Source organism: Cornus florida, unplaced genomic scaffold, assembly GCF_030987335.1.
Source record: "Cornus florida cultivar Cherokee Brave unplaced genomic scaffold, ASM3098733v1 CherokeeBrave_3.0.0_Hap2_Chr09, whole genome shotgun sequence".
Classification (NCBI taxonomy): Eukaryota; Viridiplantae; Streptophyta; class Magnoliopsida; order Cornales; family Cornaceae; genus Cornus; species Cornus florida.
The window spans coordinates 24,577,069-24,593,037 of record NW_026775579.1 but is presented as its reverse complement, the minus strand read 5'-3'; the positions used below and the strand labels follow the sequence as shown (position 1 = coordinate 24,593,037).

General features: G+C 33.4%; 1 protein-coding gene across 1 annotated transcript; it reads right to left on the bottom strand.

Moving 5' to 3' along the window:
• Window positions 1-3,807: 3,807 nt before the first annotated feature.
• LOC132273607 (pentatricopeptide repeat-containing protein At2g29760, chloroplastic-like) lies at window positions 3,808-6,874 on the bottom strand. Its single transcript, XM_059774586.1, has one exon. The coding sequence runs from the start codon at window positions 6,675-6,677 to the stop codon at window positions 4,842-4,844; it is 1,836 nt and encodes a 611-aa protein (XP_059630569.1). The 5' UTR covers window positions 6,678-6,874; the 3' UTR covers window positions 3,808-4,841.
• Between the last annotated feature and the right edge of the window lie 9,095 nt (window positions 6,875-15,969).

Sequence of the window (15,969 nt, the reverse complement as noted above, 5' to 3'; positions counted from 1 at the left end):
TACTAGGCATGCACAGAACACGAATTAAACGGAAGGAATAGAATAGTGACTTGCCTTGAGTTTCAGTTTTGAAACTCTAAACCACTGTCTCTGAAGCTTCTGTCCACGTTTGAGACTCCTATTCTAATTCTCAAGTGCTCTTGGTTCAACCCAGAAGCACTCCGTCCAGTGTATCCTTGAACCTCTCCGTCAACCTTACCAGTTTTCACTCTCTGTATCTCTCTGTCTCACGATATACGTATCAGTGAATAGGGTATTTCTATGTAACCCTAAACCAACGTATAATGCAATATATATATAGACACCATGTAAAACCCTAAGTCTAATTCTATACCAATCCTAAGTCGGCTACAACGTGGACGTACAGAAAAAACAATCCTAATTTAATCATAATTTAAACCAATTAGCTTATTTAATTAATTAACACTTACACTACGTCAAAGAAAAATAATTAAATAAAACCAGTTATCAATTTAGTCAATTAAAAACAAAATAACCATATTTAATTTAAAACAATTTACAATAAAAGAAAACAATATAATTAATTAACTAAATAAAAATGTAATTTAAACAATTAAATCCAAGAATACAAGCAATTAAACAATTTAATTAAAAATGTAATTTAAACAATTAAATCCAAGAATACAAGCAATTAAACAATTTAATTAAAAAAATGCATATAAATAATTAAACTAAATTCCAGGACTGTCTTTTTAAAATTAGGGGTATTACAATTATGATAAGTAAGATTCACTCTTAAAGAAATTAGATTGTACCTCAAGGAAGGTTCACTAGAATCTTGACCCACCAATATATTCACTTGTTCTCGTGGATGTCTTTGATTATTGGGCCGATACACCTCTGTCTTCTTGAAATAACAATCCTTAGCCACATGATTAATCCTTCCACAAATATAGCAAGGTCTTTCTTTGCCTTTATCTTTTGATTTAATATGGTTATGACGAGGAACATTAAGATCTTGATTTGGATGACAGAAGTTGTTCCTATTGTTCCTATTATTTCTCTTGAAAAAACTCCCTCTAGGTTAAAAATTTCCCCTATGATTGGAAGTAATAGGACTCTCAACAACATTCACTCTAGTGGTGGTAGTATCTTCTTTCTTAGTACTAGATCTATGGTTTTCCTCAATTCTAAGAGAATTGATTACATGGGTTAAAGTAAGATCACCTTGCTTATGTCCAACTGTTCTTGCAAAATCTGTCGAACTAGAGGGTAACTTATCTATAAGACAAGATACCTTAAAATCTTCACCGAACTTAGTGTCATTCCTCTCTACTTTCCTCAAGAGTTCTTGGAATACATGAATTTGTTCATTAATGGATTTGTTATCTACCATCATATAGCTATTGAAGTTTGTCACCGAGAAACGCTCTATACTCGCATCAATTATCCCATACTTAGCCTCCAAAGCATTCCACAGTTCTTTTGCATTTTTAGTATTATGGTATACATCATAGAGGTGTTCAGATAAGGCACTCAGTATACTATTATGACAATGATAGTCAGATTGTTCTTTTGACATGCTAGGAGTAGTGGAAGTCGGCGAAGTTGAGGTTAAAGTTGGAGTGGCAGTAGCAGTGGTGATAGTGGTAGTTCCTTGGGTTCCTCTATGGCAGATATTAACCCTAAAACTGTAAGCCAATATTTCATTTGCCTTTGCCACCTCCTAAAGTGCTGGCCACTAAACTTTTCGGGTTTAACCGAATTAGCTTCCTCTTTATTTATTTTCTTTTCTTTTAAAAGTTAAAGGCAAAGAAAGTTTCTAACAAACTAAAAAATCCAATAAAGGTTTGTCAACAACAATTCTACTTATATTTGAATTTAGTAAAAGAACAGTTTACAACCAACTTTAAACTTTCCTTAATTACAAATAATATATATATAAGTCAAAAGCTGAATTAAACGGAATACTGCTTTTTAATAAAATATAAATCAGACGTCAAATTTAAAGCAAAAAGATGCACACTATAAAATACACAATTTAAAATAAAAGCATCAACTTTTCACGCTTAAAACAATTTCAATACTAAAACAGTTTCAATACAATATCCAAAACTGATTTCAATAAATTGACTTCTTTAATTACTGTTTTATAATAATGAACTGATTTGTTTTTTTTTTTTTTTTTTTTCTCTTTATATAAACTACCTTATATATATATATATATATATATATATATATATATATACATATATATATTTATACTCAATGCTAAAACAGTTCTAAAAAAACACCAATTTAAATTTGTAAGTGCTGGAAAACTGTTTTCTCAATAAATTGTTTCCTTTTGAAAATATATACCTTTCCAAAAATTTGACTTTTTATAAAACAAATTATAAAATAAATAATGTAGAAGTTGTTGTATATTTCAATAAATTGAATTCGTCAAACATAATCAATACAACTCTTTGCAATACTTTCTATTTATTTTTTAATAATATAAAACGTATTGTAATTTTAATTATATATATATATATATATATATATATATATTCAATGCTAAAACAGTTCTAAAAAAACACCAATTTAAATTTGTAAGTGCTGGAAAACTGTTTTCTCAATAAATTGTTTCCTTTTGAAAATATATACCTTTCCAAAAATTTGACTTTTTATAAAACAAATTATAAAATAAATAATGTAGAAGTTGTTGTATATTTCAATAATTTGAATTCGTCAAACATAATCAATACAACTCTTTACAATACTTTCTATTTATTTTTTAATAATATAAAACGTATTGTAATTTTAATTTCCAAAACAAAACACGTTTTGTTCACACTAAAATATTATATAAATATAATTGACAATTAAAGTAAGTTTTACATAAATTAAATCAATGAGAATATGGTAGTTTTATATGATATTACTTGCATACAAATATATATATATATATATATATATATATATATATAGACACATAATTTAAATATAATCGTTACATGTAAAAGAAATAAAATATAAAAGTAAAGTTAAAGAAAGATTGGCCTGATATAGAGAGGCACGTGGTAAACACGTTGACCTAAAGTTGATAGCCCTCCCCTACGTGCAAGTATGGATGGTGCTAGTCAACTCCAAGATACAACCCGATCAGCTCTCAGCGGCACCTCCTCTATGTGCACGACCACAGGAAGAAAAAAGGACCAAGTCTCCAATGTCGAGTTGCCCAAAATAGTGAAATATATTTGAAATATGTGAAAGATATTAATAGGATAATCACTGGAAAAGTAATACGCAAATGTGGTAGAGTAGTTTCGCATATGCCTTTGAGTGCATCCCATTGCCATATATATAGGCCTCCTCAAAGAAGCCAAAATGGCTAATTCTTTATTTGCTATAATAAAAACTCAATAAATTATATACGTTATAGTGTAACGTTCATGTAAATTAATTCCGTCAGTTACAATACAAAATTCAAATAATGAAATAAAATAATAAATGAATATTTGAAATATTTTAAACGAGTTTTAAAATCTTTTAAAAATCTCAACATGGGCAAGAACACTTGCCAGTTGCCACCAAGAAAAGAAGGGAATGGCTGAAGGCACTCAGACAGAACCTTTTGGTAGTTCTGTCCAAGAATCCTCAGGCTTTTGCTTAGTGGCAGGTCTCAAGACAGCAAGAACAATAGCTTATTAAGTAAAAAAATTGAATTCATCTTAGTTTCTTCATGATAAGAGCTCAAATTGCCAACAAGCTGTCACAAAACAGTGTGTGAAGGCATTTATACAGGAGTTAAGGTTTTGGGTTCTATATATTATTACCATTGGCCAAAATGAATTTATATATATATATACACACACATATATTGAAAGTTAAAGCAAACGCACACACCCAAAACCTGCCCCTTCATGGGTTGAACCCTCAACCTCCCCTTTAAACGGGAGAGAGATGATACCAACTGAGTTAGTGGTTCAGCAGGAAAATGGATTTATACTGCAGTGCCAAAACTGTGGGAAAAAAAAATTTACGAACTAAAAACACAAAAAAATGAAGTGAAAGGACGATAATTTCATGCATTTGGGTATTCACACATTTAATAAGGCTTCGAATGATAAAAAAAAAAAAAAAAAAAAACTTCTTGATTGTTGCAACAAACATATTTTTAGGCATCAAGCTGCAACAGGGACTGGAGGAGACACAAGGAATATAAGCATCTTATGAGTCTTTAAGAGATGAAAGAGCTTACTTGAAATTAAGTTTGTGAATCCAGAAGTGATTCAAAAAAATATGAATATATATCGACTGCTTTAGCAACGAGAGTTGTAGCAGCCACTTTTCAGAAGCTCATTCACTATCTTAGTTTTCCATTGAATCTCTACCTTCAAATGCCAAATGACCAAAATAAAATGATACCATCCATGAAATATTCCAACAATCCTCTTGCCTCCCAGTGTTCAAAAAACAGATTCTTCCTTTCAGCTTTTTATCGAACAATGCCCAGTATTTGACTGCATTCATTTAACGACCGCAGTGTTCTCTTCCCTTGTCAAATGCTTGCAATCTTCTCATTAGAAACTTCAACTCTGAACTTCAGTATTTATGCTTAACAGCCATGTCACATCCATTTTCCTCTTTTCCCTTACAAATTAGATGTCGTTCATATTATATTATATCTGTTGCGGAGACATATGTATCCATTACCTGAATCATCTTCTCCTTTCACAAGATGGCACAAACTATGAATTTTCCACTTCTTGAGATCTACAGCAAAATCCTTCTTTCAAATTAAAATCGGCCCCACATCATCCTATCGCTCATTCTCTCCAAGATCATCTTCCGAGAGATGACTGTTCTAAGTACATTAGTCCATCAGAAGATTCTCACCACACATCATATATTGTCTTCAATTGTCCATTTAAACTATCCAAAACCCTATAAATCTCCTTCCTTTGTTCATGCTTTGTATCTTTAGCTAGAAATTCATGGACGTTATTCCCTATTTGGATTGAGCTACAACCTGGCACTTTATCTACGCCACGGTGTCTCATTGCCACCCGAAAATTCAAAGCATCTTCCCACCGTCCAACTGATGAGCTCAAATTTGTAAACAGCATTAAATAGCTAGGATTTGAAGGTTCTTGATTCATAATCTTTCTTGGTACAGACTCCAATAACTCTCCGTTACCATGAATCTTACAAGCACCAAGTAAAGTGGCCCAAATGATGGTGTTAGGCTCCATATGCATGCTCTCTATGAACCTGATTGCTTCTTCTAACTTCCCTGCTCGAGCAAGTAGATCAACCATGCAGCCATAATGCTCAATGCAGGGTTCAATGCCAAACTCACTTACCATCTGATCAAATACTCTTCTACCCTCTTCCACTAGGCCACCATGAGTGCAAGCTGACAGAACAGCAATAAAGAAGACATCATCTGGTTTTATTCCTTCTAAACACATCCTATCAAAAAGTGCTAATGCTTCTCTGCACTGCCCATTTACAGCTAATCCTGAAACCATTGCAGTCCATGTAATTATGCATCTTTTAGCCATCCGATCAAAAACTGCCCTCCCATTTTCTACATCCCCGCATTTTGCAAACATGTCTATCAAAGCATTGCCTAGTGGATTCGACAAGTTGATTTTGTTCTTTTTAATATAGGAATCGATCCATTTCCCATGTTCAAGAGAACCCAAGTGAGCACAAGCAGAGAGTACACTTACCAAAGTAGTTTGATCAGGTCTGCATACACCATCAATTAGCATATGATGAAGTACAGAAAGAGCTTCATCAAACCTATGATTATGAACATAACATGCAATCATAGCATTCCACGAAACCACATTTTTAACCGGCATCTGATCAAAAAATGCCCTTGCTGATTCAAGATCGCCAATCGTGGTGTATCCTGATATCATGGCTGTCCAAGAAACCACAGTTTTCTCAGGCATCTGATCAAAAATAGACCGCGCAGTCTTGACATCACCCACCCTTATATATCCAGATATCATGGAATTCCAAGAAACCTCATTTCTTACCGGCATGCTCCTAAAGAAGGAATGTGCTAAATCCATATTCCCAGCCTTGGCAAGCCCCCCAATAACTGAATTCCACGTCACAGTGCTCCTCTCCGGCATCCTATCAAACAGTTGAATTGAGGACTCTATCATCCCACGAGCCATGTATGCTCCAATCATAGTATTCCATGAAACAACATCCCTTTGGGGCATTTCGTCGAACACCAAGCAAGCCGAATCCAAACTCTCCCTACACTTGGCATAGAAATCCAAGAGAGTGTTTTGAACAAAAGCACTTGAACCAAATCCCAATTTCACAGTGTCTCCATGTACTACTGTCCCATCTTTCAAAGCCGCAAGCGATTCAATGCACCTTAGAAGAAAAGTGATGGTGAAACTGTTGGGCGATATCAATGCCACCTTCATTTGATTGTAGGTGCGCAATGCGCCTCTATGGGACTTTCCTGTGAAGCATTTGATCATTGTGTTGTAGGCAATAACATTGACCTTAGGAGTACATGAACTTTGAAATACATCAGTGGCATAATCAAGTGAAATGAGGTCTGAAGAGAGATTAATGAGTTTGGGCAATATAAAGTTGCAATCTTGGAGGCCATTGATGAGAATCTGGAGATGGGTTTGCTTCAACTGTCTGATACTCCTGCAGTTTTGCAAGAAGTAATGCAATTTTTGTTCCATAATGACTCATTAGAGCTCCAAATTTAAGTTGCTACAGCTACTTTGACGAAGGAACACGGCATTTTCTTTATTTTATGGATTTTTATGGACATGTATTAGGATTTCACATTACCATCTACAAATATAACAAACGGTAAATAGGTAATAAGTTTCACATGAAATGATTGACTTTTGGAAAGCTATTTTTACTTTTTAGATTTGGAAGTTGTTTTGGGCAGGGTCTTTTCAAAACAGTTTATAGGTTTTAAAGAGAGTTTAAGCGAAGATGACCCGAAAGAATTTTGGGTGTATTAATGAAACATTTTAAATATAAGTGTATTCTTTATATTACCTCTTAAGAAAATAAAATTCTAAGTTTTTTCTTTAAAAAAATTTACTGTTCGATAGGAAAAAAAAAAAATTGAACAAAGGGAGAAAAAAATAGATGGATTAGAAATATCTAAAGAAGAGATTGTGTATTTATTTATTTATTTATTTGGTTCTAGAAGAGATTAAGTTCATAATTTATTATATTAGTTGAGGGAGAATGAAAAAAAAAGTTTTAATTATTTTTATAATTATATACAATAATTTTTTATAATATTATAATTTATAGAGAATTTACAAAGGATATGAAGGATGAGTCATCCTTTCTATTCTTCTTTTGTTTCTTCTATCATCTTTACATAATAAAGGAACTTTGTTTATTCATTTATATTTTCTTTTCACACCTCTACCTTCATTTTTACCGAAGCGTTAATTTTCTTTTCAAACCCTAGTGCAACAAAACTCAATATGTGTTCTCTGCAACATATCCCTTCATACTTGGAAGAAGACAGATCTTTTTGAAAATCTTAACAACAATCTTAGAGGCATTTAACTGGAAAAAAACTTTAAAGAAGATCCTCGTTGGGGCTATTCTCTTATTTATTGTTAAAGCCCCAATATCTAATTAAATTGTAGAATCCTAAGCGAGCCACTAAACAATGAGAGCATCGGCGACTATATTCCTCCAATCCTCCAATCATCGACAACATTTTCATTCTTGTTATTTGTTGTCAGACTATTTCCAATCGCACGGACGGCTTCTACAACAATAACCATCTCATGCTCCTATTTCAACACTACATCCTATACTGACAAATCTTTAATTTTCTTTTACCTTAAAACTGAGTTGAACCTTTTGTTCCAACAATATATGGTAGTAATTACCGAAACATAAAGTTTATTTGCGAATTACATTTTTAATTAAAAAGAACAGTGTTCATAACTCTTGCAATTTTGTGGTCTCAAAATCAATTGTGGTGTGGAAACCAATTGTGACAGCCGGTTGTGTCATTGAGTTTATCGTGATTTTCAACTTCAACTTCTTATAACCCCATTGAAGGATTAAATTAATTCCTTCACTTAAAAATAAAGTTATTAAACAAGTCTGAATAATTATTTAATTTCCTCCAATATTTCAATTTATCAAAACACTACAGTATATTAGAACCAATAAAATTAATTAAATATATATTGATGTTAAAAAAAGAAAGAAAAATAATGTATTAAAAAAAAAGAAATAATTGATGGTAGCAATGACTTTCTAACAATAGAATTAAGTTTGTTGTTTAGTTTATTTTATAGACCTTAACCATGTGAAAAAAAAAAAAAAAAAAGAAAAGAAGAAAAGAAGAAGGTGATTTTGGGATTCAGGGTAAATGTGTGACATATTTTGTTTTATCATAAATTATATGCCTGTCAATTTGTGAAATTTAGATTTTAAAAAATTCATAAAGTATGAGATAAATTATTTTCCTTTTAGAAAAAAAAAAATAGAAACCTTCAATATTATTAATATTATTTTATTATCTAATTTAAAATTTCAAATATTTTGGTTGCCATGAAAATGTAAGAAAACACCCCCCACTAGTTGGAATATATCAAGTGAAGAAAGTGCATTGATTGGAGTGCCTGGGATGGTGAGAGATTTGAAACACAAATACTTAGATGCATAAAATAAACTTGAATGCGATGCTGAACCTTATACAAGTGCTCATTTTATCCAAATTTTTAACCGCATATTGAGATCCAATTACAAAATTTTCTAAACTGCTTAATAGTTTTTTTTTGGCAATCTCTTAGTTGTTGTTGTTGTTTTTTTATTTTATTTTTTCATAATTAATATTTGTATAAATAAAAGATAAATTATTTACAGGCGCACAGTGGACATTTCCTGAGAACAATACTTGAATAACAAAAAATAAAATAAAGGAGTCATTTCCAATACTGAAGAAAACACAAAAATCCAATCTAAACAATATCTTGAATAGAGACATGATTAATATTTAGGACTTCAAACAAAATGTGTCGAGCCACCCCTGCAGAAGTGCTAGATGTAGAACCATGCAAACGTCTGTTTCTTTCTTGCCAAATAGCCCATAAGCCTGCAATAAAGAGAGTGTGCATCAGCTTACTTGATTGATGTAAAAACCAGTTTAATAAACTATCCACTGTGGTAATGTTTGAAAAAACCATCCTCCATCCTAGAGAATCATCCAACCACATCCAGAAATTCCTTAAAAAGATACAATCCACAAATACATGATCTCTGTTGTTGTTGTTGTTGTTGTCATTATTATTATTATTATTATTATATAGCTTGTTTTGGGTAAATTTTATTATATTAGAGCATCTCCAATGCTAAAAGTTATTTTCGCATGCCAAATCTATATTTTGACAGGTGTTAGAGTGTCAAAATGTTACATTTTAGCAATTCTACTCCAATGGTACATTTCATACAAAATGCTATTTTTTGACACAATTACCATTCTTTTTCAACTATCATTCTCAAAATTCATATTTGCATCAGTAATATTAATATTAGGCACATTTCAAGTCAAGTTGTAGACATTAGAAGAAAACTAAAATTAAACCTAATTAAAAAGAAGCAAAAATCTAAAATATCTAGTCAAAAAAGAACCGAAAAAAACAAATTTTTTATTATTATTTTACCACTATTTGTGAATTAATTTTTTTATATAATATATATATTTTTTTCTTTTTCAGAAATTTATATTATATATATATATATATATATGTATATTATATATATTTGATTATATTATTATTAAAAATATATATATTTTTAGGGCAAATCATTTTAGCCTCCCCAATCGCCTCCATCTCTATTCTCATTCTCAACTCTGAGAACTTGCCCCTCTCTCTCTCTGCAACTGCAAACTACAAAATCTACAAGAATTAGAAGTTCAAAACCCATATATTTCAGTTTATCTATTTGTCTGCAAGAATCCAAAGTTCAAAACCTATTACCTATATCAAAACCCATATCGGCGAATCATTTTAGATTGTTCAAAAAATCAAAACATAGATCTTTCAGTTTCCATCGCCCGCTGTTCCAGTTCAGGTTTGCCGTTCGCAAGCTTCAGTCACTGTCTCTCAACTCTCAAGCTTGCCTAGCTTCTATGTATGGGTTTTGTTTTAATTTTTTTTTCTAAATCAACTAATCGATATCTGTAATTCTTGATTTTGTGTATGCATATATATATATATCAAGGTCTGTAATTCTTGTTTTGTAATCAAAAGTTCAAAACCAATATATTTCTGCTAGATTTGGCACAAAATATAGAAATAGTTATTGGTATTTGTTTTGCTAAATTTGACACAAAAAATGGCAAAGGTAAATTTTGGCAGCCAATATAGCAGCCCATTGGAGAGCTCAATTTTAACCCACCTGCTATTGAATTAGCAGCTGATATGGCAACCCCATTGGAGATGCTCTCAAATCGTTTATTTGTATGTATTTAGAAAAAGAGTAGTGAAAAAATAGGATAAACTATCTTACTATCTTATATTGCACATAGTCCCAAAAAAAACTCCATTTAAGGGTAAAATAATTATTTTAGTAGTAGAAGAGCTTCAACAAATGTTTTGACAAACATATTGAAAAACTCGTTTGCATTAAAAACTCTCCTAAAATACAATTTTCAAACACTAACACATAAGCCAAATAAAAGTAATAGCTTCTACTTCATTTTTTCTTTTGAATAAAAACAGAAGTAAAAACTATGCTAAACGAGCCCTTAGGTTCTCTCTCAGGAGTTTCTACTTGTCTTAAGGTCACATTCTTAACCAAAAAATAATAATTTACCACCCACGGGTTGGTCCAATGGAGCTAAAGTGTGATATAGGTGCGTTAGAGGATTCTTGTTTGACATTCGGAAGGTGCGTGGCACCAGTTCCCATGGTATACCCTCTATATATGTGTGCGTAGGTTAAAGTATAAAATAAAAAAATAAAAAAATAAAGGCGGTTTCATTTGCAATTCAGAATTTTCCTTGCGTCGTCAAGAGTTTCTCCTTTAAGAGTTCTCTCGTTTCATCGAGAGTTCTGAGTGTTGATCTACTGATCTGAGGTGGTTTTGTGATCGGTTTCTTATCGATCTTTCTTGGGTGTTGGTTGGGGTGTTTGGCCGCTATTGGTTGGTTTTCCTTATATCGGGTGCTATTTTGTGAACGGATTTATTTGGGCTTGTGGGATTTTGTGTTCTGGTGGGATGTGGTTGTTGAGGGGATTTAGAGTGTTGGTTCTTAGGGAGCGATTCGATTTTGTGGGGGTTCGAGAGTCCTGATGTCAGTGGCCAAATAGAGACATAGTTTAGATCCTAATATCGTCTTTGTCTATGATTTATCATTTTCGGTATGTCTCCTTTTCGAAATTTTTCCCAATCTTTAATTGTGCTTGATACTGTAATTGTTTTTTAGGTGTTGTGGTGGTGCATGCTTTCTTTACTTCTTCTTTCTACTTCTATCTTGTGGCGTTTCTTGATCTATATTCCTGGAGGATTTTTTTGGTGATGGTGGTGCGGTTTTGTTTTGGATTGTGGTGGTGTTTGAAAATGATTTTCTGGTGTAAAATTGGATGGTGTTGTTGTCAGTTGTGGTTGATCATCTCTGTTCGGTGGATAATTTCTTCTCCTCTATCTCTGGGGTTTCTGATTTGGATGTAGAAGTAGATGTGTTGGTCCTCTTAGTGCTTCCATTGTTTCCGTTGGTCTACTAGGCGATGGGGTAGTGGGCTTGTTGGTTTTCGGTTTAGAGCTGGTATGGGACTCTTGGAATGTTGGTTTCGTGACGGCCTTTGTTTTTTAAGTTAGTGCGTCTTGTGATGACCAGAAGTTTAATCCGATAATGGATCCCAAATGCAGAAGCGAAAATAGAAACCAAGTCTCTAGAGATGTAATACATCTCTAAGACGCCCGAGCGACCTTCCATGAGGTCACGGAACTCAATGAGAATGAAAATGGAACCTAGGGGTGAAAATAGACCAAGTATGGCCCCAAGGGCAAAATGGCCTTTTCACATGGAAACAAAGTTTCTAGAGATGTACGTCATCCCTAAGACACAATCATGACTTTCCATGAAGCCACGAAAATAAAAAGAAAATAAGTAAAAGCGACGTTTTAAAAATGGACAAGTTTAGCCCTAGGTTTAAAATGGTAATTTTCATAAAGATGTGGGTGCCAACGAGCACACCATTGGATAAACAATGAAAAATTAATAAAGTTAGACTCAAGAATCACTTGATTTGGAGTCCGGCCGAAGAAATATGGTTAAAAACAAATCGGCGTCGTCACGGCCAAGGGGGCAAGCCCCTATGCGCACGCACGCCCATGCGTTTGCAGCCAAGCCAATGCTGACAGCAACCTATTTTACTAAAAATGCTGAAACAGAGAGCTGAAATGAATTTTTTTGAAAAAACACAAAGAAGAAACCCTCCTGAAAATCATGTTTTCTAGCTGACCATGTCAAAAGAAAATTTTATTTTTGATGAATGCCCAAAATGCCCTTATACTCAATTTTGACAAAAAACCTAAAAATGGAATTGCTTCAAGTGTTCATTTGACCAAATATGAAGTTGTGTGCTAAAACAATTGTGCACGCAAACGTAATTATTGTTTTAAGACGTGGGGGAATGGTCTATTACCCTCAAATATGCCCGATGCAAAATACGACCTATCAAACTTCAAATTTGCCTAAAATGACTTTTAAAAACAAATTTTGAAACCAAAATGCATAGATGCAAATGAAAAGACGTTTGGCCCTTGGCCGCACCTTAAATATATTTAAAGAGTCCTAATGAGTGTGCTTAGGCACACTTTGCACCATCCAAATTGAAAATGACAACTTAAAGCTTCATATTTTCCTATTTTTCAATAATTAAACATGAAACTTAAAATACTTAAAAGAAGCAACTTAAAAGTAAATGGCCCTTGGCCACATTACATACATGTCAAGTACATTAAAAGGTGCACTTATGTGCATATTATATCATTAAAACTGAATATACATGTTTTGACATATAAAACCAACAACAAGGTTTTTCATGCTAACAAGTGTGACGACCCTGGTTTTTTAAGCTAGTGCGTCCAGTAATGAACCGAAGATTGACCCGATAGCGGATCCAGAGGCGGAAGCAAGAAACAAGACAACGGTCTCCCAAGGCACAACACCCCTCTAAGACACTTTGATGACCTTCCATGAGGTCGTGAAACTCAATGAGAACTGACGCGGAAACAAAAGATAAAAAAAATAACAATTTAGCCCCTAGGGGCAAAATAGTCATTTTATATGAAAGTGACGTTCCTAGAATGTATATCATTCCTGAGACATATCCGTGACTTCCCATGAAGTCACGGAACTCAAAAGAAAGTAGCGGAAGCGAAAAGCAACAAAAACCAGACAAAAATAGCCCCAAGGGCAAAATAGCCATTTTTAAAAATATAGATTCTAGTGCCACCCAGCACACCTCTGGAAAGAAAACAAAAAACTAATCAAGGTGGACTCAAGAATCGCATGATTCAGAGTTCGGACGAAGGAGAAACGGCATGACGAAGAAAAACGAGCACTTAAAGCTAAAAGGGTAAACTGGTAATTATCTAAGAAGATCCGGGTGCAACCGAGTACACTGTTGGAAAGACAGTGAAAAATTAGTTAAGTTTAAAAAAAATTCACCCGATTTGGAGTCCGGACGAAGGAGAATGAGCGAAAACAAAAGTCGACGTCATGACGTCGAGACGAGCACCCCGACAAGCACCATGACATGCTAGGGGAAGAAAAGTTCCAACCAGAACTGAGAGCCAAAACGAGATCCGAAATGAATTTTTCTGGAAAAATACAAAGAAGAAACCCCCTCTAAAATTGAGTTTTCTACTCGATCGCATGTAGGAAAATGAAAAAACCTCACTATAAAATACCCAAAATGCCCCCAGATCAAAAGAGGTCAAGGGGGTCAAAAAACTGCTATAGGAACGGTCCGCAACTAAGAGCAAAAATGGGCCATCAAATGAATTTTTCTGAAAAAACACGAAGAAGAGACCCCCCCCCCAGCAAATCAAGTTTTCTCCTCGACAACGTGGACGGAAACAAAGAAAAAGCACTATAAAATGCCTAGAATACCCCCAAGAAAATCATGTCAAGAAGTTTAGAATCTTTCCGAGCTGCTGCCAAAGGAAATGAAATGGGGCTTCGGGAGGTTTTTAAATTGTCTAAATTGAAAATGCAATCTTAAAATACACCCACAAGACCCCCGGAAGTTTTGGATCGGTCAACACATTTTTTTTAAAAAAATCGATGAATAGTACCAAGTACTAAAATCTTTAGTTTTAAAAACATATTTGTAAACTTTAGAATTAATGGTCCTTCGCCTCATGTCATACATACAAAATAAGCATCCAAAAAGTGTGCTTAGGTACACATTACATATTTGGAATCAAGGATACAAGTTTTGATATATAAGGCTACAAAATGACATTTCATGCTAACATTTGCATGAAATGGAAACTTAAAAGCTACAAGTCATTCAAGGAGTGATGAGTAACATGAACCAAGTCTTCAAACTTGAAAAATGCCTCGGTAACTTTGGGGTGAGTAACAAAAAGCTACTCGTAGGAGATAAGCATGCATAGACCTAACGTTTTACAAAATTATCACATTAATGCGAAACCATTCAAAAGGTCATGCCACCTAATGTCTATGTCAAAGATGTGACTCAGGGAGCATCCTAAGCTACCTTAGATCATTGCTAGATCACATCATTCATGCAATTTAAATAACATAGAAACAAGTTATACAAAGTAACAAGATATAGATTCTCAAAGTCATTAACTTGAAATCTAAAATACGAAAACCATTAAAGTGGATCATGCCACCTACCGTCTATATTCCAAATGAATCTATAGGATCATTCCTAAGCTACATTTGAACACCAAAACACAAATCACAATATCGATGCAATTTAATCAATATTAGAACTTTCAATACAATGCATAAAGCATAATTTCTCAAGTTAACATCTTGAAACTTAAAATAGGAAGTCAAATAAGGAACAACAAGTTATAACATCATCTAGTTATTAACTTTAAATAAAATGCGAAATCAAACAAGGTGGATACTTGGACATCACGTCGGATCAGACCGACACCATAGTTACCTTTGGGTTACTAGCCCACGGGTAACCTCCTTATGTTTGCACTAGACTTGTAGAGGGACAATCCCTAGTACTAGAACCATGTCTTAGCCTTAGTCAAACAACGACATCCCAAAGTTTTCAAAATCAACAAGTTGTGCAAAAACGTATATATCAACATGTATTTACAAGATATTGTTGGAACCGATATATTAAAACGGTGAGTATCTAGGCTTAAAGGCGCGTAATCATTTCTTGAAGATAGTTGAAGCCTCTCCCAAGTGAAACGGAAGACAAATGGCAGCACTATCTATAGGATTCAACTAAGCCCAGATATCAAATATGTGCGTTCATGAAGGTTGCAATTCTTTTTCATGAACCTGTGTATTTATCTCCGTCCGATCAACATAAAATATAAAACTCACACACTCAAACTCAATAGTTTGAAAACAATTTTTTAAATCTCTTTTTCTCTCTTACTTGTATTGAGAGTGTGTATCATAGGCTTCACATGCCATATTATTTATACTAATATATTTAGAAGACATTAATTAAGTATTTAATGTAACTTTAAACTTCACTTATTAAATAACATATCAATATAGTAAATTAAATGCATCAGGTGAAAACCTAGGTTTAAAGTTTGTAAAATTAATACTTTGTCTTCATAAATATAGAGTTACTATATTAATTTGAAACATAACTCCAACAATCCCCCACTTATTTCAAATTTCTTTTTGTTGATCGGTACAGTCATATGCATTAATAATGGTGTCTTTTGGACTTGAACCATTACCTAGTGCAAGTACCCTTCATTTTATCTAGAAACTTGGTGAATGATGTC